General features: G+C 41.7%; 2 protein-coding genes across 5 annotated transcripts; one reads left to right on the top strand and one right to left on the bottom strand.

Annotated features, from left to right (window-relative positions):
* Positions 1–1,008: 1,008 nt before the first annotated feature.
* ssbp3b (single stranded DNA binding protein 3b) lies at positions 1,009–14,328 on the bottom strand. 4 transcript variants are annotated; one of them, XM_069522189.1, is made up of 18 exons: positions 14,134–14,328; positions 13,401–13,473; positions 13,238–13,299; positions 13,044–13,128; positions 7,125–7,214; positions 5,786–5,860; positions 5,486–5,548; positions 5,261–5,324; positions 5,086–5,159; positions 4,828–4,904; positions 4,686–4,734; positions 4,292–4,327; positions 4,115–4,169; positions 3,422–3,486; positions 2,963–3,041; positions 2,827–2,855; positions 2,640–2,741; positions 1,009–2,414 (listed from the first exon to the last, which is right to left on the bottom strand). In XM_069522189.1, the coding sequence occupies exons 1-18, from the start codon at positions 14,187–14,189 to the stop codon at positions 2,385–2,387; spliced, it is 1,164 nt and encodes a 387-aa protein (XP_069378290.1). In that variant the 5' UTR covers positions 14,190–14,328; the 3' UTR covers positions 1,009–2,384. The 4 variants fall into 4 exon arrangements, with proteins under 4 accessions (XP_069378290.1, XP_069378291.1, XP_069378292.1 ...); XM_069522190.1 differs by having other exon boundaries at positions 4,828–4,892; XM_069522191.1 differs by lacking the exon at positions 5,786–5,860.
* Positions 14,329–16,197: 1,869 nt separating this feature from the next.
* On the top strand, positions 16,198–24,635 carry acot11b (acyl-CoA thioesterase 11b). The gene is made up of 16 exons (XM_069522187.1): positions 16,198–16,408; positions 17,621–17,819; positions 18,419–18,488; positions 18,840–18,900; positions 18,981–19,082; positions 19,177–19,312; positions 19,425–19,578; positions 20,486–20,605; positions 20,740–20,878; positions 21,004–21,059; positions 21,677–21,743; positions 21,830–21,913; positions 22,248–22,381; positions 23,279–23,410; positions 23,609–23,735; positions 23,854–24,635. Exons 2-16 carry the CDS (start codon positions 17,630–17,632, stop codon positions 23,995–23,997), a joined length of 1,716 nt encoding a protein of 571 aa, XP_069378288.1. The 5' UTR covers positions 16,198–16,408; positions 17,621–17,629; the 3' UTR covers positions 23,998–24,635.
* The last annotated feature ends 329 nt before the right edge of the window (positions 24,636–24,964 follow it).

The following is a 24,964-nucleotide window of genomic DNA, read 5'->3' as shown; positions in this document are numbered from 1 at the left end:
TATAGCAGAAAAAGAGGGGTCTGTTATTGAGATGGAATATTTGGATTTGTACTGTGCGCTTTTACAGATGAACTATTCTTGGTTTTACACATACCAGGTCTTTTTTGCAACTGTCATTTTACGATTACTTCAGATTAACGAGTAGTCTTTTAAAATCCAGAATGGACATACAGTATAGTCTGTTAACTTTAGCGTGAGAGTGAACTTGTGATAGGTAAATATAATTGTGTAACAAGTTATTTATATTTTTAGCCATCCAAATGCTGTCCCATCTATCATCGTAATGTTAAATTGGTATTCTAGTTTACACCCAGAGTGAACCGTCATCTTAATTTAATATTCTATATTCTTAACATTCATAGTATATATATATCTGTTATTAGTTATCACTGTTAAGTAGTTCCTGTGGTTAAAGAGAGGAGGGTGAGATGGTGCTGGACCTGACAGAGCTACTGTTCAGACCTCACTAAACCTGAGTTAAACCCAGAGGTGTTTATTTGTTACTGTACTGAGGTAGATTGATTTTCTGGTGCGTTTAACTTCAACCCCACCACATATCAGCACTTTTCTAAACTTTCTATGTAACTACATTTTTACAAACCACTATGTTACACGATCTCACTGTTTTTAAAAAATAATCAGTGAGGGGAAGTGGATGACTGATCCAATCAGAGCAGACAGGTAGCATTAGAATCTGGTGAAGAAGAAACACCTGAAATGGATTAAGAAGAGGCCACTGCACAACTCAGCCATAGATTGTTGCATTAAGGAATAGGCTACATTCAGCAAGTACTTTTAATACTTTAAGTATATTTTAAAGCAAGTACTTTCTTACTCTAACTCTCAAGTAGAAAAATGAATGTGGTACTTTACTCTCACCTGAATACATTTTTGTCTTTTAATTTGTACTTTTAAAAGTAGTAGAGTTAAATGGTTACCTTCTTCACCACTGGTTATGACATCATAACCAGCGGTTATGTTAAAATAAAAACAACCCACAGAGTAAAATAAGTTATTGTAAAATTATATTAACAAGCAATCTTTCCTCAATTTGAAATAAAAAAATATCAGCAAATAAAGGCAACATAGGACAGATGTGTATAATGCATAATGTTCACTGGAGGAGAAAAAAAAAAGAAACAAAAAGATTTCTCATCACATTTACAAGACTGCTGCTAAGTTTATAATGATGCCTACTAGAATCAGTTTAGAAAGCTTTGACTAAATGAATAAATGGGGCAATATACATAGTCAAAGATCGTATCAAAAAATAAAATGTGTGGGTCGAAAGGGGAGGAGAGGGGACGACCAATGATACGGGGGGAGGGAGTATGAACAACCAATACGTATTAAGATTTAAACGGGGCAGCTCGTTCATGGCCATTTTCAACAGAATCAAATGGGAAAGAACACAGAAGGCTACGATGATGAAGAGCACAGAGCGTTAAGCACAGGCAGGTAAAGAGATATACACCACATCTTAAAGCAGGTGTCCACATAGAGAAGAGCAGCACTAGGTAGTATGTTGTACACAGATTCTCAGCATTCATGCACTCACTTCTCATGCCCAAAGTCTGGTTTCCCTCGACAGGACGCAAACGGCAGCCCGGCCGCTTAAAAACCAAACGGCAGAGGGTGCAGGGACGCGTCGCCGTCAACAGTAACAGACTGAAAATTGACATTGTAAGAACCATCTGAGCACGTTCATACCATGAAAGGTTGTCACAATAAAAGCCGTAATTCTTTCGTTCACATCTTTCCCCCCCTTTAAAAATCTCTTTAAATAGAAGAGTGGGCGTGACGGGGAAGAGTAGTACATAATTCAGACAGGTGGCCACAGAGTAAAAGGCAAATTCTCGAGTCCTGTGTCAACCGACGTTCGTGACACAGTACGCATGGCGATAAGTAAAATGACAAGACAAAGACTTTCCAAGCACACAATGCATATGCACACTCTCCAGTGTTTTTAAGTGACAAAAAGCGGAGATATTTCCTGCACATCTTGCACCACAAAGCAATGATTAAAAAGTACAAGAGGTAAACTTCAACAATTTTTTTCCTCTTTGCTCTGAGGGGACTACAGGGGGCGGGGACTCTGCGGAGAACATAAAACGTGTCATGAATGCATTTCAGTAGCTGGTTTTGTCACACTTGGTGGGTTGTGATAAATGGGAGATATTTGTCCTTCATTTTTGAGCAAGGAGCAGAAGTTGCCAGCCGTTGTTGATTCTTTTTGTTTTCTCCGATCAGCATTCAGGCGTCTAGTGTGGAACCAAAGTGGCACCCGTCCCTGATTCGGTGCTGCTGTGTTTGGCTGTGTCCTATAGTGAGTTCAGATCCTCGGAATGATGGCAAATAATGTTGGGTTGGGGTGGAGGAGGGGGTCACACGCTCATCGTCATGGTCGGAGAGTACTGCAGAGGCACAGAGAGGAGGATTAAAACATCTTTACCCTGGTCAAACACACAGTTTACTCTCCACAGTGCTGCTGCAGTCAGTGATGTTAATCCAGTGTGACTGCGGCTTCACTGTGCGGTCAACAGTGCTCCACCTCTGGCTCCTTCAAAGTACTACAGTCACCAACAGTTCAGGGGTGTTAGAGCTGAGGAGAGGAACAGGGAAGAAGAGAAGACACTCACGTTCTCACTCTGAAAGGAGTGGAGGAAGTTTCCACTCAGCTCTCCGTCATCCCTTGGAGTCCCGGGAGGATTGCTAATGCCACTTAAATTGTTTGGAGAATTCTGGAAACAAAGGGTGAGCAACATTTTAGCAAATGCGGAAGATCGCTCTTTTTTTCCAGATTAACTTTTAAAGACAAATATTTACCTTGTTCATTCCATCCATATCACCAGAACCTGAGAATGAAATAACATTAAAAACAATGTTTGTATTCCTTGACCATGAGGAAGTTACAATATTTGTATGTTGTGTCAGTGGATGCATGTTGTGTGTGGTGTGTTACCTAGTGATCCGTTCATGTGGTGTGGTTCCATCCCTGCCATGGCTCCCAGGGGTCCGTCAGAGCCAGGGCCCATGGGGAACTGGAGGAGAAACAAAATGTCATGGCCTCAGTTATCACATGTCCACAGCACAGTTCACACATACAGCTGGACAGTCCTAACACGTGAGCAAAAGAAGCCAGCAGCGCAGTTTCTATGGAGTTATTACTTATATCCACCAAGGAGGCTATGTTTTCGTATGTGGTTTTTTTTTCTCCAGTTAGCAGATTATACAAATACTACTCAACAGTTTTCCATTACATTTTATGAAGGGGTGGGTTATGACCCAAGGAAGAACCCATTAAATTTTCGTGTGGATGCAGGAATAATTTTTCACTTAGTAGTTCAAGATAGGATGTTTCTCCACATTTTCTTTAATTTCTCAGAGAATAATTCAATTCAAAATGCGAAAATGCACTTACATTATTTCGGTTACCGGGTCCAGTGTTGATCATGGTATACAAATTGTCACCAGAGTTGTTGGAGTCTGGAAATAAGACAATCATACATAAAATTGATCCTGGATAGAGCATGACAGTAAAGCCGCTTTCAGACATGACCTGTGGGTAAAATCCAGGGAATTGGCTAAGGAGTTTACACTTTCACACATGCACAACACAGCTGGATGTACTCTGCACAGTTCTCTGTTTACAACAGCAACAAATCCTCCTTATTTTTCAGGTGAGAAGTGTAGCAGCCGGCTGCAACAGGCAGAGGCAGGACATTTTCTTGACAACACACTCGTATCGCCTCAAACTTTCAGGTGTGTGTCACCGCTTTTTCACCAGGAGATTTGGTTTCTTTTTGGTTTGTTTTTCCATTATTTCTGCATCTGCCGCATGTTAGAAGCATCATAAATCCCCCTCCCACTTGCTTGTACTGAATCCAGAGGGGGATTCCCTGTTGTGTTCACAAATCAATGTCTGGATTTCTATGGACATTATACTAGGAGGCCAGGCGGAGAAAGTCAGAAGAAACTGCAGAGCTTCTCACTCAGACATTTGCATTCACACATGCACCTCCTCCAGAGAAAATATGGAGGATCTGCAGTCCAGTGCATGTCTGAAAGTAGCTTACGGTAATGTTTAAACAACCTATGTCAGGGCAGCACTAACCTGCAGGGCTGGGCATGATGGGAGTTCCAGGAGGTCCTCCTCCTCCAGATGCCCCCTTTGGAGAAGCAATATAAAAAATATATTTGAAAAATGTATATTTAAAACAATCTAACTTTATTTTCACATGCAATAATTTCAGTAGCATGCAGGAGCAAACACATCAAGACGTATGCTCACCCCATATGCGCCAGGAGAGGGTGATGAATAAGGCATCTGAAACCAAAAAACAAACATTTCAGACCAGAAATGGGCGTGCGAGCCATTTTCTACACCTCAAAATGTCATCATTCATCATTTGTTCATCCTAACACCATTATGGCTGCCTGTCCAAATGTCTGTGGAAACCATGACACATAATACTACAATTACATCCCAGACTAGACCCTCGGAAAACATTAGAGCTCCACTGCTCCGAGAGGAGAGGCTGCAATCTGAACCACCACCTCTGTGTGTGTGTGTGTGTGTGTGTGTGTGTGTGTGTGTGTGTGTGTGTGTGTGTGTGTGTGTGTGTGCGTGCGTGCGTGCGTGCGTGCGTGCGTGCGTGCGCGTGCGTGTGTGCATCAGTACTCACAGAGTTGGCATTGTTGGGATTGGGCCATGGCCGACCAGTCCCCGGCCCCCTACATAGTAAGACCAAAAGAAGCCTTAATAAGATCTTGCATTTAGGTTGAAATACAAGTGAAAACATGCAATGAAACACAAAGGAGACTCACATGTTCACTACTGGCATACCAGGACCCATGGTGTTGTGTGGAGGCCTCATCCCACCACCAAAGTTCTGAAGAGACAACTAAAATCATGAAATTGTCATTTTCAAGACTTTAAACCACATCATAGAGAAATAAGAGAAAACTACTTGCAAACAACTACTTTTTTGGACTTTTTAGGCCCGAGAACCAATCAAGTAAAGCCGACCAATAATGGTTATTAACATGGTGGTAATTATATTGTATGTGGTTGAAGTAGCCTACCTGAGGACCAGGCCCCATGGGTCCCATGCCTCGTGGGCCACTCATTCTCTGCATTGGCCCCAAGTTAGGATGGCCTGGGGGGAGAAAAGGTATTTTATATGAAGATAGAAGTCAGGAAGTAATATCAGTGCTTCATTCGTGTATAGTTAAAGAGAAAAAGAGCACTATGTCACACCTTGTGGTCGTGTGGGGTCCATGTTAGGCAGCATGGGATGAGGACCTGGCCCTCCACCTGGTGGCTAAAGGGGATAAAACACAAAGATCCAATGAAACTAGAGTTTTGAATACATGGTGTGTGTATGTGTGTATGTGTGTGTGTGTGTGTGTGTGTGTGTGTGTGTGTGTGTGTGTGTGTGTGTGTGTGTGTGTGTGTGTGTGTGTGTGTGTGTGTGTGTGTTACCTGGTTGGCCATACGAATGGGGGGACCTCTTGGGCCGCCAGCAAAGCGAGGCGACATAAAAGACTACAACAAAAACACAATCACTCCATGAGAATCCAGCAGACACGTACATCTCCAGAAATGTAGTTTTACTCTAATTTCTCAATAGCTTATTAAGTTAATATCGACAGCAGCGTAAAGCATCAAGCTGAGACGGATGCCAAAGCATGAAGCGTCAGTGCTGAGAACCAGTGTTCCCTAATGACTGCAGACAGCAAAAAACAGAGAACAACAGAGAGAAAGAGGGAGAGGGAGCATTACCTGACTGTGAGGTCCCATCATACTGTTAGGGGGAGGAGGCTGAGGGTGAGGAGAGCCCTGGGGACCAGGAGGACCCTGTGGCATTGCACAAAATGAAAAGGCGAAGGAGGAAAACAGACAAAGGGAGCGAGAGAGAGGGAAAGATGGGTGGAATAAGACAAAGGAGGATTAAGAAACAGAAGTGACAAAAGGAGAGGCAGAGAGAGAAGCAGGGTTACTGCGGGGCAGACAGTCGGAGCGCAAGAACAAAAGTTTTGCCGCAAAAAACAATGTAAAAATAAGACGCTCGTTTTCATGTAGCAAACACGGTGAGAGAGGAGAGAGAGTAGGAGAGAGTGAGAGCAGAGCAAGCAAATGACTTGGCCTTGACTGAGAGGAAAGAGAGAGAGATGGAGAGGATGTGTGCTCTTTTGCCTGTCAGTCAAGACATTAAGAAGCCTGCTGCATGCAGCATGTTATCAGTGCTAATTTCCCTGAATTAACAGCATCAATTAAGCTCTATGCAATTAGCTTTATAACAACACTAAACACCGGCACTGTGTCGCTAATGTTGCTGAGCTGAGAGAGTGTGAGGGGTCTAATTGAACCTCCTCCTGGATTCTGGTACAGAAAGTAAGAGTGTGTGTGTTCATATGTGTGAAAATGTCTTTCCCAATTTTAACATGATCACATAATGAGTAATAGCTTTGTTGCTTCAAGGTCAGAACACATGAAGAGTGTGGTTGAGCAGAGTCAGAACGACGCTGAAATTTTATGTCGCTTCTCAGAGGTAGTTCCACACAGTCGCCTGCCAAAGAGTTTATCCTCACGACATATTGATTTACTGTAGGTGCTGCGCCTTTCGATTTCTCCATTAGGCAAAATGGCCACGCCTGCCTGTTTACAGCACTGGAGGGCCCGAGCAGACAAAACGTCTATGGCGATGACAAAAACCTAGACTACATTTTACAGATCTGCTGAAGTGCTGCGAAGAAAAAAAACATTAACATAATTCAGATGATTAAAGGGATCTCAGCGATTTTGCCAGCTTTGTTTGTTAAAAAAAAAAAAAGATTACAAAGTTTGGGCAAAAGGGGATGGTTTACAATGAAAGACAAATGTTTTAGCTATCAAATGTTTTTATTTTATGTCTATATCTGAGCCTGAGAAATTCAAGTTTTTGTTGTTGGCAATTCTGTCAGCTCTTCAGAAAACCCTCAGGATTTAAGATGTTTAAACAATACTTAGAGCATTAATATGTATTATTTAATATGTCTATATGGGTTAATTATTGTATATAGTAATAGTAAAAGTGGGAGAGTTCCTTATAGTAAGAGAATCAGTGTAGATCTGGACAGACCTGGAAAAAGCCAGGTGGCATGGGTCCTCCTGGCATGCCCTCACCAGGGGGCATCCCTCCCATCACAGGACTGGGGGCTGCTGCTGCACTCTAGGATGGAAAAACAGTAAAAAAAAAAAAACCATTACAACTCTAACTCCAACCGTGCTGCACAATATGGGTCCAGTAGCAATACACAAATGGGAGTCTGTTGTTAGACTGTTATTTTTTGGTACTTTCTCGACTGAGAGACTTGGCCCAGCTGGACTCGAGGAGTACACGTGAGGAATCCAAATCCCCTGTGGACTAACCCAGAGCAAAGGAGTAAGAAACAGTGAGCACCAACACACACTGAGCAGATCCACATCATTTGTGGGTCTCCTTATGAAAGGGGCATCGATGGGATCCTTACGGAGGCTTCTGAGCCGTGCTGATCCAAGAACCAGTGGGTCAGATAAGGATCAAGTGGGATTCACTGAGTCAGTGGCTCCAAAGTGCTGCTGCACAGCAGGGGCTCGCTGGGCCGATTTCCTGCTCAAACCGCAGCCCTAATTCACTAATGTGCCATTTGCTTCGGTCACACGCTCCTAATTGACTGAATTTTTCTTCCCTGTAGCTGCAGCAATCTGAGATGAGCTAATGTCTTCAGAGCTGTGGGGTTTAGCTCACAGAGAGTGGCTGTAGACGGAGAGGAGCTCCTCCGGTCCCATTTGACAAAGCATGCATCACACACACACACACTTTAGTGTAGATAGTAATAGTAATAATTGCCTGCTTACTTACAAATGATAAATGTAACAGCACCTACACACACACACACATATGCTTACAAAAACACTCTTGGTCTCTGTCCAGTGCCCCACAGCTCTACAGACATCAGTGGTCAATAGCCAACACACTCCCTGGTATTGACTGCACCTTCTCTAATTATATCTGCTCAGGCTGCCACTGCAGGGCCACTGTGAAATACCTCAGCAGGGGGAGAAGTGAGGCCACAGGGAGATGTCACGTCTCATCAGGCCCCACCACCACCACCACTGGGACACAGAGACAGAAAAAAATAAATCCTCTTTCTTTACTAGATAAGAGGTGCAGTGGGTGGAGATTTCAACGAGAGGGATTTTAAAATATCCCCAGCATCTCAGTTTTTATGTAAAAATTCACTTCTGGTGATGTGTAAGAAAACATGTGTAGTTTGACTTATACTCATTCTTCCTCACCGATCTCGACCAGTCCCTCTCAACTAACCCCCTAACCCTAAACCGTTCAAGGAGAAACACCCTCAGAAGTAGACGCACAACCTAAGGCTTGGGCCTAAAAAGCATCTCTTTTAAATACTACTGTTTTTACTCCTACAGAACAGGTGAGCATTTTGTAGATCAATTATCACACCTTTAATTATATTTCATCTGACACAGATGTTTAACTTTTTCACCCCATACTCTCACTTTAAAAGTATGGAATAGCTCTCCACTGGAGTAGGATTATGAAAATATTAGTCACAGTATCAGTAAATTATCTTTTTGGCATTTAATCTAGTGTTGAAATCAGCACCACGTTGGGAGTGTTCCCTAAACATCAGCCAAAGACCATCTGCATATCACATAAAACACAACCTGCTTTGCGAGAATTAAACTGCCCGGACAAGTCGTCCATATGCAAGATAAACAAGGGTGAAGTCAAGAACCCACCCTGCCTGAAACAATCCAGCAATTACTCCATCAAACCTGCATGGCCTGACAGGTACACAAGTATTCTGGGTAAATATTTGAGTTCCTTTGAAGTCAATCTCATTGCGTCTGCAACACAGAGGCACCACTTAATTAAGATAGCTAGCTAGCTAACAGCTAGCACCATGTTAACCACAGACACGTGTCAGATCTACGGACACAGTGATGAAGCTGTGCCCAAGGGTTCATGCATAATATGTAATATTTTATTGAAACAGTTGGGGTGAATATTGCTACAAGACTTCAGCATCAGCCTGTGGTCTACCGACCAGTTAAGTGGTAATCCTGAGGACAGACAATTTTGTTAGCTTGGCTGTAAAATGGAGTTGAGGGATTGACGCCAAATGAAGCCAATCTTACTGCCAATGCTCCCATCTTATGATTCTGGAACCATTTGGAGCCAGAATCTGCGCAATAGAGATTGTGGAGTGAAACAGCAATACCAAGGTTCCACCAATACATACTCTCCACCAAAAGTATTTTCTTTCTACATTTTTCATGATTTGTTCTCTAGAGCTGCTTTCGGGCCTGCACTGAACTCCGCAAACATCTAAATGAGACAATCTGCACTTTTTGTGGAATTTCTCTGCCTCGCCTGCAAAGTCTGTAGAAATTCAGGAGAATTCAATGTGAAAACACGGCAGGGGGATTCCCGGTTGGATTCACCATAAGCAAGTGGGAGGGTTGATGACACTTACAAAAAATAAACATATACTGTACCTCCAGGTGAAAAAGCAGTGACACACACACAGAAGACACTGACAAAGATGTCAAGAGAGTTTGTGCTGATAAGAGCTGACACCAGTGTCGGGGTGTTGTCGACAAAATCACGTGATCTCTGCAGCTGAGTTAATACGTCACTTCCTGCTCCTGCCTACTGCACCCGGCTGCTCCAACTCCCGTCTGAATAATGTGGAGGAAAACTCTGGGTAAACTTCACCCGCAGGTCATGTCTGAAAACGGCTTAACTCTGTGAAATGTTACTGTTTTATAAAGAGAAGCGCTTCTTAACCTGAGAGTGACTGTTGCTGCACAGTAATTGTAAGCAGATGTCTGTCTATCACGATCTAACTGGAGATACAGATCCACAGTTTATGGCTACTTTCACAGGAGAGAGGTAAACGCTCATACAGTCACACTGTCTGGCCGCTTACGGAAACTAGTTTTTGCTGGTTTTGTTCCTCTACCCTTAAGTAGCCTATTCCTGGAATGAGTCCTAAAAAGAAATAATGATGTAAACACTGCTGAATTTACAACTGTATAGGCCACAAAGTAATAAAACAATGTCACAACCTACTTTGCTCTTCAGAAGTCAGAAACAGTTTGCTAGAGTGAGAAACAATGTGCATGATGGGTTCCCAGGCATTTTATGTAAGATCTATATCTTATCTCTGTAAGGCAGATCACAGCTGTGCTTGTTGGACTGTCCCAAAAAGCTTGATGCTGCTTCTGGTCTAAACGAGCCACGTCTCACCACAGACTCTCTGGTCCAGGAAAAGGACAGATGTCTGAGCCCTGCCTCAGGCTATGGAGCTCTTGTCCTTACAACTTCCCAGGGGACCTTCCTTAAGACAGACCACCACCCCCTCCTCCTCCCAACCCATAATGATTCAGCATGTACATGTGTGTTCTTAAGCGAATGCAGGCAACTCCAGCCAAGGAAATCTTTTCCTGAATCCTTGAATCACTGAAGGAGGTTACAAAAGGCCGGAGTGGCGGCGGATGTGCTTGTGCTGCTTTTATGAAACAAAGAGAGAGGGGGAGCAAAGAGAAGAGGAGGGAGGGGGTTCAAAAGGGAAGAGAGACAGGAGGGTGAGGGTGACCATGGGATGACCAGGAGGTTGACTGAGGTAAAATGTGAAAAAAACACAAAGCACAGAGAGACACAAAATTAAAGAAGACACAAAAATTAAGAAGAAAAAAGGGAAGATGTAAAAGAGGATGAAAGGGGCTGAGCTGCAGCACAGAGACCACCCAACTGCCGGCTCCTGAACCCGGCATGCTCTTAACAGCCTCACTTCTTCCACTGGAACCAAAGCTCAAAAGAAACCAGCCCTTATGTTTAGCTTGTAAATGTTTAACCATCAATCAACATCATAAAACCCGCTCCAGATCCTCACTGGATGCTCGCTCTCTCTCTCTCTCTCTCTCTAGTTACTTCTAGCAGGTCCCTTCCACTCCTCATCTTCCTCTTCCTCTCCAACCCCCCTCCTCGTTTAATTCCCTCAGCTCCTCCATGGTGTTGGTGTGTGCTGGGCATATGCCACAGTGCCACTCCCCTTTTCCTTTTTCCCAATCTGCCCCTTAGCTCCGTGACAGCCATCAATCAGCCGCCGAAGCCATGGCGACGGGGCCCCTCGGAGAGCGTACGTCAGACCCATCGTGAATACGCCGGGGCTTTACGAGCGCTGCCGCCTAACAGAGCAGCGCTCACCTCCCCCACACCTCCCCCACACCTAGACAAAGGCAAGGGTCCAAGGACTAGTACTGTCCACACACATACACACACTTCTCTGACCTCCCAGCATCCACAAATGAACACACAGAGATCCAACATCAGAGCAAAGGGTAACCACAAGATGTCGGGGAGAGTCAACCGCACAGAAACTCTCAAAGCTCCACACCACAGCAGCACACTATCTAGACTGTTTCCCTCATCAATCATTTGCTTAATGTTTTCCATCTTATGAAAATGGTTTCATTCACACCACGGGTGGAGATGTAGCAGCTTATTTTTGGTTGTTCATGCTTTCAAAACGGATCTGAGGATGTTTCTTCATTTTAATACAAAGATTACTGCAAAAGTCATTTTCAATAAATTTTACACCTTTGCCTAGATGATTTTGACCCTACAATAATTAATAATTCACATCAGGAAACATGATTTAGTTCCAACACAGATACAGACGGCTTGAATCGGTCTGACTTTCTCATATTCGACAGTCAAATCTACAATTGACCATTACATATTACAAACAAGCAAACAACAAAAGCCAAGATATTGCAATTGTCGTGAAGCGGGCTGAGCGAATAAAGACGGTTTTCGAACAAAATGCACTCCCCCTTTGTCTGTTTGAGTTAGAATAATTAGGAATGTGGTTATTGAAAAGGGCAGAGCCACGTTGTAGCCTCTCTCCTGGCTCCCAGGTCACCTGCCAGATCAGGAGGCCTGTTACCCTGACAACCCTATCTGCCAAGAGCAGGACCAACATCTCCATTTTAACCCTTTTCTGTCCGACACATCAAGAACTGGTCTGTGTATCAGACAGCCTGAGGGAACTACTTAACCTCTAATGTCCATCTTGGCTGTGCCGAATCAGCAAAGCACAAATTGAATTTTTATTTTATTCACATGGTCAATAGAATTCTCGTCTTATCTTTTCAGATATGGCCGCAGAAGCAAGACTGGGAACAGCGGAAGCCACTGACGGGCAGGTGACACTTTCTTTGATGATTGAAAGCAGGGAACAGCACAATAAGCGAGATGCAAACCATCCATAATGTGCAAGTATATGTCAGAAATCTCTGTTTATTATTAAGTCTCAGAAGTTCTGCAGAACAAACGGAGGGTTTTATTTTGGTCCTCACAAATGAGCCAGGGTGCTTGAGCACGGAGTGGATAAGGGGAAAAGCACTCGACAGGTCTGACTCAGGACAAGCTGACATCAGCATCATTTTCCCAGAAGCCAATAAAGCTCAATGTTGGGTGCATCGTTCGACCCACCAACGGGGGAAGATGACCGATCATAAATTCAAGAGAAGAAAAAAAAAAAAAAACATACTGTCAAAATTGCATTAGGTAGTTAGACACAGCTACGAGAGTTGCTGTGGGAGATAGTGAATGACTTACATCACCAAAATAATGTGCAAAACATATTTAAGATTATGAATATAAAAAGCAGGAATCAGACAGTCATGATAATACTTGAAGTTTAAAGGGAATCACAATGTCCTGAAGTCTGGCAGCTGTATCACTCTTGAAGGAGGATGTGAGAGATGTTGTAAGGTCTGAAGTGTTGACAAACAGAGATTATGAGCACTTTTGCTCTGATAGCTCCCACCCACTTTTTTTTGACTCATTGCACAACCTGATCCGAAACCAGGTTATTTACATTTACACGACTTCTCTGCCTGGCCAAGTTGTTGTCTTCTTCGACAGAGGACAGAGCAATATGCGCAGCAACAGTTCCCATGTAAGCACTATACTCACGTAATCATGGAAGGCTTTTGCTTCGCTGGAGTGGTCACATGTCTCTCTCCTCTCTGGTGCGGCACAATACAAGTCCCAGAATACACTGTGGACAAGACAGGTTGTGAAGCACAGACACACATATATATAAAAAAACAAAGCACCCAAACAACCTCTGGACATGTTTACAGGGAGAGAAGAACATGATCACTTACCACCACCAGGAATGTAGGAATCCAGGGGGTTCTCCAAGTGTTATGTTTTTCTCCCATCGAATCTGGGGAGGGTGATTGTGAAATAGATTAAAATATTATTGCCAGAGCACATGTAGTGTTAATTGTTTAAATATAAAACATGGTTAGATTAAATACCACATACCTCTGACAAAAAGGTCTGTGCTGACTTCTGTGCTCCTATGTGTAATAAATACTCATAGACGTATAGGGCCAACCTGTGTGGAAAAAAAATACACAATTCAGATTTTAAACAATCAGACCATAAAACATAAATGAAGGAACATCAGGTTGAATTTTCTATTGGCACATTGAGTGACTGGAGTCTGGTACAGGCCCTCTGAACAATGGCTGCCAAAAAGCCTGTGCCAAAAAAATTAAATGGGGACTGTGCAACCAAGCCAAGCCTGGTGAAGATCCACAACAATGAGAAGAGAAAGTGTGGAGGCAGCAGCTTGGTTTTAAAATGGTGATGTGAGATATTAACCCCCAGCTGCAGCAGGGTACGAACCACAGTATCCTGGTGCCACTGATGGGCTGAGGGAAATAAAAAGGGAGCGCAACAGAGAAAACAATGTAACTGCGCTGTTATTGTTTTCTCCTCCCCGAGCTGTCGAGCGACAAAACCCCGCAGAAAATATCGACACAACCGCGGGTTCAAACAGTGACAACCCCCGCTGAGTGGGTCTGCGCGGAGGCAGCGAGGAGGCGAAGGCAGCACAAACACGACTCGGAGCAGGAATGGCGAGCAGACAAGGCGGTTCATTCAATTCCAGTGACGGCAGGAGGAAATCGCCCGTCCAGCGAACAACAGAGAGCGCGAGGGAGCAACTTACCGCGGCGGTAAAACACACAACAATACCCGGCTGGGAGCTTACTTTTCTCGCGCCTGGCCGTCCGACGGCACCGGGGTGCCTTTGCCTTTGGGGAACATGGCTGAGTGAGGGAGGACGCCGCCTGCTCGCTCTTTATTTTCGCTATTTCATCTGTCAGATCATCGCGACCCTCTCTCGCACTGCAACCGCACACGACTCCAACCCGGAGATTCAACCGAGCCTGGGCCGGAGGGGGAAGAGGCGGGCCTGGGCCGGACTGACGCAGCCGGCAGCCAATGAGAGCGCGCCGTTTGTCTTAAGGTCGGCCTCGCGCTGCTCTGACGCTCCCAGCTGCGATATGTGTTAGTGAGCTTCATTTAAAAAAGAAACACACACACTTCTCTCATGCTCACCTGTTTCTGACCTGTGGCATGTCAAGTTAAGATTCAGGTCTTTTCCATCTTTTCTTTTCTTTTCCATACAATCGAAGGAATTATTCACAATCAAAGAAATAAAGGTGGTTGTACAGGGCTGTTTATCTGGTGTGTGTGTATTTTGTTTGTCTTTTTGTTTTATACTGTCCTTTTTTGTGTTTGTACGAGTTGTTGTTATTGATGTTCACAAAACAAGCAAAGTAGAAATTTTTAAGGACATACGTTAATTAATTAATTGTGTGTGTGTGTGTGTGAAAACAATATGATTAAAAAGGAATCTATCTATGTATATGTCTAAATATAGACATATAGACACATCCACTATCTCTAAAATGTAGAAGTCTAAAAATAAATTTCTCTTCTTTTTATCAGTTGTGTTTTGACCATCCATTAAAATTATTTAATAAGATTATTAATTTAATTTCATATTTATTCTGCACTTTTGAATTATATTATAAAAATTGTATAATCTTGCCTTATCTGTTTGGGAGTTTTTATTGGGTTACACGCACACACACACACACACACACACACACACACTTATATATATATACAGATTATCTTTGATAGATAGATAGATAGAGTACTTTATTCATCCCCGGAGGGAAATTAGGTCGTCATAGCAGCTTGTGTATCGGAACACAACAAAACACAATGCAATAGAACAAAACAAAACATTGAGGTAAAAAGAACAAAAACAGAAACACAAGATGAATAGGCAGACAAGTAGTGCAGTGGCAATATGATGATAATAGTAATGATGATATGATGGTAATGTTATTGTTAGACAGTATATAAGAATAGAAGTACAGTATATATTTATGTATACAATATAACATAATATATATTTATATAGACAGTAATTATACCAATATAATAGCAGTATATAGTAATAATGGCAGCAATAGTATATATAATAATAATAATAGTAGTAGTAGTAGTGATAATAATAATAATATAATAATAACATGTACACATGTATAAATATGTGTATATAGACTTGTAAATCCGAAGAATATACAGAGAATATACAGAGTATGATATAATATGATATGATATATAATATATAGTAGGATATAAATATAAGTACTTGACTATACAATATACTGGCAGTGTAAGAATACGTGGACTGGATGTGCAAAAGACAAAATTATTCTATAAAATGGTCTGTAATATTAAAGTGGTTTAAATTAACACACATAGTGTAGTGCAGGGTAGAAGGTGCAAAGGTGACAGGTATGTTAGTGCAGTTCTGTGATGGATGCCTTGTTTACCTGAGAATTAGCGGGCAAATCAATAGATAGGTAGATAAGTGGCTTTAATTCACTTTTCAAGTGTGCCATGGGTATGGAAAACATTGTATGGAAGACAATTAAGAATGTACCCACAGATTAGAACAGAGTAAAGACAACAAATAAAGAATTATTTTTATGTAGGTTTTCTGCTTTATGTAAAATTTCTTGACTTTTTGTCATGTAAGTGTTTGTATGTAACACATGTAACAATAAAACGGTCCATGGTTAAATATTGGGCCTTACTGATGATGATGAGCCTCCAAATAGAAACCCCAAGTATGAGGTGATTTCAGATCCACCTTAAAAACGTGTACGTAACAGTATCCTGCAGAGGGAATGGTCTCTCGGTCTCTCGCTCCCCTCTCTCTCCCTCCCTCCCCCCCTCTCTCTCTCTCTCTCTCTCTGGTGAAATACTTCAGTAAAGCCGCTCTGTGTGTGTGTGTGTGTGTGTGTGTGTGTGTGTGTGTGTGTGTGTGTGTGTGTGTGTGTGTAAGGCAGTGTTGATGAGGAACAGCTGAAACGTGGAGAGCTTCAGTGTGGTGTGCAGCTCTCAGCCAGTGTTAGTATTTGGTTGCTGACACGTCCACTCTGTGTCGACTCTTAACTCGGGTAAGTTATATTATCTTGTGTATTATAAGTTTGCCTTTCGTTTGCTTTGTGAGGTAAATAACCGTCTTATTCTGGGAGACTGCAGTTGCAGCAACAGCTCGTGTTGAGAGTTGTTATGTACTGACGTCAATGTAAAGGTCACTGGCTGGATATGGACAGGTGACCACTGACTGCATGTGTGTCCCACTGGGGCAGAAGTTACTGTCATGTAAAACAGTGTGTTTACAGCTTAACAAGTACATAAATGGGTATTTATACATTTCCCCTGATCCTGGGGGAGAAATGTTGAGCAATGCCTCAGACCACAGACTGAGGTGCAGATTATTTAAAGCGTCCTGTGTTGCAGCACGGGTTCACACTGACTGTGCAGTTTTCAGATTTAGTAATAAACCAAATATGTGGCTTGTCTATAGCATGTAGATATTTTTCCATGGTTACACAATATTTATTATTTATGACTATATTTAGTTTTTATCACTCTATGTATTAAAAAATAGTGTTTGTTTTATAAAACGTGGTCTGCAGTTTATTCCAAAAAGCAAGTTTGAGTTCTCTGGACAAGTTTACAGAATTAAACCTGGAGCTGGTGGTTTTAGCTGCAGCCATGTTTCCAATTTTAGGGATCAGTGCACAAACTGAAGCTGCTGTTTTTCCTCTTGGATTTTGAAAGCAACAAACAATAAGAAGCTGTTGCCTAGTTTAAGGTATTGAAGGACTTGCCAGCCATTGTAAGAGTGATGTTTGGATGCATTTTCTGATTGGATTTTTTTAGGGCTCAAACTTCTGATACAGATATCAGCCATTGATATATATATATATATAAAGATTGGCAGTGATTCCTAAGATGTGATCATCAACATCTAATGACAAAGAAATATAATTGAGGCTTTTTACACAAACACAACCATTGCCATATATAGAACTTGAATTTATAAAGTAAACTAATCTTTTTACATAAAATGGAAACATAATATCACATAAATGCACATCTGTTCCAAATTATTTATTCATAATGAATTTAATATTGACAAACGTACACAGCAATACTGCCATTTCTGTGAAAGGCATTAGTTGATTTTTCGGTTCCAATCATGATAAAAATGGTTGATGCGGCAACTGTTTCGTTGATGTGTGACTCATAGAGCTGTACTTAATTAGGTGAGAGAGATAATTAAGTGTCTTGGTTCTGCTGTAACCCACTTTTCTGCATAGTTTTGAGATATGACGTCAGAGGGGGAGCATGTCAGCTTGGTGCTGGACCCTCTCTTCATCCAGGAGAGCGAGGAGGTGTACAGAAACCCCACGGAAGTGAAGATGAGTCAGATCGTGCTGCCCTGTCATGCAAACCACTGTGGGGAGCTGAGCGTGGGACAGCTGCTGAAGTGGATGGACTCCACGGCCTGTTTATCTGGTAGGGAGGGACACAGCTGTAGCAATGCAATTAGTTGTCTGGATGTTGGACCAGACAACTCACAATATAAATGCTGATGAGTTCAAAGCTAAATTATTATTTTGAAACTGTGGTTTTCTCACATCTCAGCTTCACTGCATGGCCACACCCAAACCCTTCTGTCAAGTTTCAATGGGTTTGGTAGTTTTTGCATAGTCCTGCTAATAGACAGACAAACGACAATGGAAATATAACCTCATTCATACCACTTCTGTTTTTCTTTTATATTTCTACAATAAGATTTGTAGGATTTTGGGTTTTGGAAGAGGTAGTTTCAGATACTGACTTGACTTTCTTTACAAATGTTTTTACAACATTCCCCAAAAATGTTTTAGACACAATTTTTTTAGCAAACATCTGCTCAAGGTCAAGGATTGATTTTTTTTTTTAAGCTCCACTTAGACATGATCAGTTTTCTAATTTTGATTATAGACACATCAAAGAAAATCTTTAGTCTTATAGAATGTTAAATTCCTGCAGGTCTGAGGTCTAACCTGTAGATGCTCTGAGCCTTTGTGCTTGTACTCAGTATTTGTGTAACCTCTGCTCTCCTCTTCCAGCTGAGAGACATGCAGGCTGTTCCTGTATCACCGCCTCTGTGGACGACATCCATTTTGAACACACCATTGGGTAAGGAATTAACCTCAGTGCTGCTCTGACAAGGTGTATCTCCAACTGAGGATGGGTTGCAGAAACCATTACATGCACCGAGGGGAGGACAAGTTTCATGCCTGTGTGTTAATTAAATTTATTATTTCAAATATGAATCTATAAATTGATCCTGTACTCTTAAATAATGTTAGCTCCTGAATTAAGAATGATTATTGGCCAAGTTTTTCTTCAGTGACGGGCAGCAAAATGTTAACATCAATGTTTTATATGATTGACCGTGACGTCTCTCTGCACGAAGCTTTCACACTGTGTTTGCAGTATAATCGCTGCTGTGTGTTGATAGTAAAGAGAAGAATCTGTGTGCTCTAGGGTGGGAAAGGTTGTCAACATCATCGCAAAGGTCAACAGAGCCTTCACGTCCAGTATGGAGGTTGGTGGATGTAGTTTTTTGGTTTCAGGATAATAAACATATGTATGTGGAACTTTTTGAAAAAATGATTTTCTTCTCAGGTTGGCATACTGGTGACTTGTGAGGACCTTTACACTGACAGGCAATGGAAAGTTTGTCATGCATTTGCCTCATTTGTTGCCAGACGAACCGAAGCTGGAAAGGTAAGAGGCCAAAACCAAAATATGGACCCCCATGCATTCTTCTAATGTGTGCTTAGTATCTCCTGGATTTGTGTGTGTGTGTGCGTGTTAACAGGTACAACTGAAGCAGGTGATTCCCTGCACACAAATGGAGCAGATGGAGTACAGCCTGGCAGCAGAAAGGAGGAGGATGAGGCTCATCCATGCTGAGATCATCACAGATCTACTGAGCAGCAGCACAGCTCAACTGGGTACACACACACACACACACAGAGCTTACTATAACATAGCACTATATGCCAGACGTCTGTACCATTTAAAACCTGAGTGATCACAGCTCCCTTTGCTTTGTTCTCTCACCAGGAGAATGCCGGGAGTACCAGGACGCCGTGCCAGCTGAGCGGACACGAGTGGAGAGCGTAGAGCTTGTCTTACCGCCACACGCCAATCACCAAGTCAGTACATTTGGGGGCCAGATCATGGCCTGGATGGAGAACGTGGCTACGATTGCAGCATGGTATGGACCCAGTATTTACAAAAACCTGCTTCAAAAAGGAATCAAGGAATGAATCTAGCTTTACCACTCTAATGTCTGCAGGGTAAATATGAATCTGCATTTTTATTGGTCTAATTATTAATTTATTTCATAATATTTTATTCCTATTTAATATTTATGTTTGTCTGTGTCTAATGTTTATCTTTGCACATGGTGTGTGGTTCCATTGCTGCTCATGCTTTGTGCAGCTTCCACCTAGAATGAAATGTACAATATAAATAAGGTTTTGCCTGCTTAGCTTGGCTCAAATACTAGAAACCCAAGGGAGGTTCTACCCTGCAAAAAAACCCCACTTCACAGCTCTTCTGACGCTCATGAATTAGCATGTTATGTGAGGCTATTTCTTGACCAGGAGCAGTGAATTCCAGTATCTTGGCTCATCTTTGAGTTTTTCCGTAAACCACAGGAGACTTCAGGAAGTCACTGCTCCCAGAAAATTCCCACACGATGCCAACCCACCATCTGTAAGTGGGTTAGGTTTTGTTTTGGAGCCAACAGCAGGCTACTGTGTGTAGCTTCATCTTTACAACATTGATAAGGGAGTGGTATAAATCTTCTCATCCTAATCAAATGAGTGCATCTCCAACAGATATAGTTCAAATTATTCATTTAGTTTTCCAGGAGCATATTTCTAATGAGGTCAAAGGAGACAAAGAACTTAAACCTTTCAAATATTCACCTAAAATCAGAGATGAAGTGATGAAGAATCTGGTGTTTGAATGTGAAGCTCACTCTGACACACTTTTCAAGATAAAATGATGATGTGAGGACATTGTACTGTATATCCAAAATGATGTTCTGTTAAACCAATTTTCTGGCCATTATTTGACACCATAATTCTGTAATTTTTCCCTCTATTTTGATCTAGTCGCTTGTGTAACGCACACCCAACCTTGAGGACCATTGACATGTTCCATTTTCGTGGCCCGTCCCACATCGGTGACCGACTGGTGCTGAAAGCCATTGTAAACAACTCCTTCAAGCACAGGTGAGTCTACACGTAATGACAGATTCTTATCACACAAATAGCAAATAATAATAATAATAATAATAACTTAAACTCATTTACCATGTGTTTTTCTTGTACATCGGTGTGTATGTGTATGCCTGCATGTGCTCTAGCATGGAGGTGGGAGTGTGTGCTGAGGCCTACAAGGGAGGAGAACCTCTGCGTCATATAAATAGTGCTTTTATGACCTTTGAGGTGCTGGACAGTGACAGGAAACCACGCACGCTGCCACGCATAAGGCCAGTGCCTGTGGTGAGTTTCAAAGTGTCCTGTTGCTGTCTTTAACAGAAAGTCAACAAAATGTAAAATAGAAAAACTTCACGTAGTGAGCATCCGTGTGTTGTGACTTCTGTAATTTCTTCTCACATGTTTCACAGGACGGAAAAAGACGTTATCAAGAGGCCATAGCAAGAAAGAAGATTCGGCTTGATAGGTTAGCAAATCAGTGGAAACCATGACGTCTTGCTCTTTGTAAAGTGTGATGGAGGTTCTACAAGGTTTATATTGGTTTATTCTAAATTTGTCAAATTTGGCTTAATGCAAAAATGATTTTCTATCTTTTAAAACCAAGACAGTTCCTAAAAAGAAATCCACTTTTATGTCACAAGAAAAGGTCATTAAGGTAGAAAGATTGTTGGAACTAATGGATAATAATTGAAACTAACATTTTATTGAAGAAATTGTCCCTCCAATACTGTAACACCACTGTAACACCACTATCACATCACATCACAAAGAAAGATTGTCTGTACACAGCATCATCAAAAAACATTACAAAAGCACAAAAATACTTCTGTATAAAACTACTATGGTATATAAATGCAGAATAAAGTAATGAAAGTTTTCCAGAAGCGGTCTTACTGGGGCTTAGTTTGTCCAGTGTCGTGCAACAGAATCCATTGTTTAGACCCCCTGCAGCAGCACATGACTTGGCAGAGCGGCATATTACAGCTGAGCAGACTCTGGTGCAGAGTCATAATAAGGTCATTGTTCAACTGTTAAGCAGGTTCTCAGACTTCTTTAGTTCATTGCTACCTTTCATGTTTGCAGGAAATACATTATCTCCTGCAAGCAAACTGAAGTGCCCTTGTCAGTGCCCTGGGATCCAAGCAACCAGGTAACAGGGACACACATGTTCAGTAAAGCCGTCCAGACCTAGCCACTGTAAAATATATGAGTTCAGACAGTCCTTTATTTTTTCAGATGTACCTGAGCTACAACAATGTATCAGCACTGAAACTAATGGACACCAGAAACAACTGGGTTTTAACGTCAGAGAAAAATAAGGTCAGTGTTTTGTTTGTACTTCTGTTCAGGATGTGGCTTATTGAATAGTTCCAGCTGTTGAGATTCCACCATGAATTCTGATCTGTGTTGTTTTGGACCAGAAAATGCAACGTCACAGTGGCTGCGCTAAAAATTGTTTTAATTAAGTTGTGGAATTATTCAGAAAGTCAGAAAACTTTGCCTGAAGCAGATAAAGACCTGAAAAAGGTAATTCTCAAAAGATGCACATTTACCACATTCATTATATCAAGACACCAGGCTCAATATACCAGGCTTGGAATATATCCTAGATGGAGACACTGAGTCCTTGTTGTGGATGTGCTTTGTTCTTTAGGTCAGACTGTACACACTGGAGGAAAATCAAACGCTGTGTTTCAAGGTGGAGATGCACGTCAACGTTGCAGCAGAGCAGACGTTCCACCTCTTATCGGACCTGAGGAGGAGAAAAGAGTGGGACCGACATTACGAGTCAGTAACATGCACATATTTGACATTTTGTATCATCGGACACAGAGAAACTTACAGTCGGTGCAACAGCAGAATGAGCTTGAAGAATTCAGGTGTTAATCTACATTTTTAATATTGTCATCAACAATTTGTATAAAAAGCCCAAAACCAGCTAGTGGCCCTCATCCCCAGGTCCATGTGTTTGTACTGAAAATGTACCGACATACAGTTACATTTAGACCCAACAATGCCCAACAATTTCCTCAAAAAGCTTGTGGCAATTGTAGTTTGTATGTATGGAGATATTTATTGTTCTTTGTTGAGGATGAGATTCAGCAGTGGATTCATGTTGATGAACAGGAGAAAGTACATTCTGAGGGTTAAGGCACAAAAAACATGCATTCACACACGTTCACACTTAACACCTGTAGATGCTCTTCTCTGCCAACATAATAGATAATCTGTGATGCCGAGGCATTACAGCCATAGACAGATCATGAACTGATAATGTAATAGATATGAATAATCAGTTTACATTCTGTATCATATCCTGAAATTGACTGAAACCATGATAATACATAAGAAGGGTAAATGTGCTGACACACAATGTTGATGCCAAGACACAGAACAGAAGCTGAATAAAGTTACATTTGAAATAAAATGTTAAACAATTGCTTTATTCTATTTATTCAGATGAGAAAAATCTGACCCTGATGCCAGTATAGACGTCTTAAGTAGAGGGAACCAAAATGTCCAGAGACGGCCCTGCTTTAGGAGTACCATGAAATATAAACTGTTTGTATGAATGCACTTACTGAATGTTCATTAGTTTAGTAAACCTCCTGTGTCACTTGCTTGTCTTTAATGAAGAGAGTGTGAGACGTGGAGCTCATTGCTGATGTTGAGTGTCCTCTGCAGGGAGTGTGAGCTGATCAACCAGGCAGATGAGGATGACACTCTGTATCGAATAGCTACTCCGTCAGTTGGCAAAGGGACCAAAGGGCAGGACTTTATCTTACTGGCATCCAGGAGGAAGCCATGTGATGCCAGGTGTAGTAAACTATTACATAATAAACTCTTAGAAATGACCTGACTTTTTATTTGTCACTTCACTGCTCTCTTGATTTTCTCTTCCATCACATGTTGTCTTTGTATGCCTCCAGTCCTGTCACATTATTACCCCCCCTCCCCCCATGTGTTCTTTTATAAAAGTCTCATGATGATATCTTCCGTCGTCTCTCCCCCCAGGGACCCATACTTGATCGCTCTGCGTTCCGTCACTCTGCCCACTCACCCACCAACTCATGACTACACCCGAGGAGAGGTGCTCTGCGCTGGCTTCTCCATCTGGGATGAGTCCAGTTCTGCCACCAAGGTTGGCCAAACGAGACGGTCACTCAATTCAGCATGCATTCTTGCGATCTGCACACTGCAGCACTGTAACACAAGAGAAAAGTAAAGTTTTGCTGTCCCACAAATGTTCTCTGTTTCAGATCACCTACTACAACCAGGCCACACCGGGTGTCCTCCCGTACATTTCCACTGACATCGTTGGCCTCTCGTCCAGCTTTTCCAGCACTTTCTCCTCCTGCAGCCTCTTCCTAGAGGCCAACAAGGACAGCCTGGCTGCTCCCTGAAACCCACAATAGCACAGCTAGATCAGTATGAAGGATCGGGATCGTCTCTCCTCCTATTTGACCTCTGATGAGGTGCTCTTGAAGATGCCGTAGTTGAATGTATTTGTGCCTCTCCCAGATCTTGTCAGCAATGGATTTGTAGTTTCTGTTTTGTTTTTTTTTAACAGTGCAAAATGTTTCGAGCCTCTCCCTGATTTTTTAAAAATCTTTTAAAGTTTTATTGGAGTGAATATATTATGGAAAACTATATGTGCAATATCATTTTATAGGCCAGTGAATTTTTATTTTTAGTACATAGAGTAGTCTGAAGTTTTTAAAATGATCTCACTAATTTGTCATGTTGTTTTTAATGACACGTTCAGGCTTCACAAAAACGTATATTAACACATTTGAATCAGCTTCTTTTGCTGGAGATTATTTTCTACCTCACTGAATCTAGTTTCTAAATTATTTGTTTAAACATTAAGATATAAGCTAAGATGTAGATTTATTGATGCTGTTTTATTTTGAAATGACGATGTGTAGTTTAAAGAAATGTACTTGCACTAATTGTATAATATGCAGACATTTAATGGCCAAGTAGGTCACATGACAAGCTGTCTTGATTTAACTGAAACAATAAACATGTTAGACCAGTGGATTATGCCCAATGAGCTCTTGTGTTGGTTTTTTCACCTCCCTCACCCCTGCATTCTTACCATTCCTCAACCCCAACCAAGAGAAATGGTTGAGGAATGGAAAGAAATACAAATGTGTAGTATTATATGTGTAGTAATAGAAGATTTAAGCAGCAAAGCAATTCAAAGTGATTTACTAAGATATGGTACAGCAACATAAGAATAACAATACGAAAACAAAGCATTTAAAGAAATTAAAATTAATTAAATACAACATAAAAGATAAACAAATTAAATCATATGAAATAAAAGTAAAAAAGACATTTGTACTTTTTTATTTAATGAAAGGC

Source organism: Paralichthys olivaceus, chromosome 3 (assembly GCF_024713975.1).
Source record: "Paralichthys olivaceus isolate ysfri-2021 chromosome 3, ASM2471397v2, whole genome shotgun sequence".
NCBI lineage: Eukaryota > Metazoa > Chordata > Actinopteri > Pleuronectiformes > Paralichthyidae > Paralichthys > Paralichthys olivaceus.
This window is presented reverse-complemented; position numbering and strand designations above follow the sequence as displayed.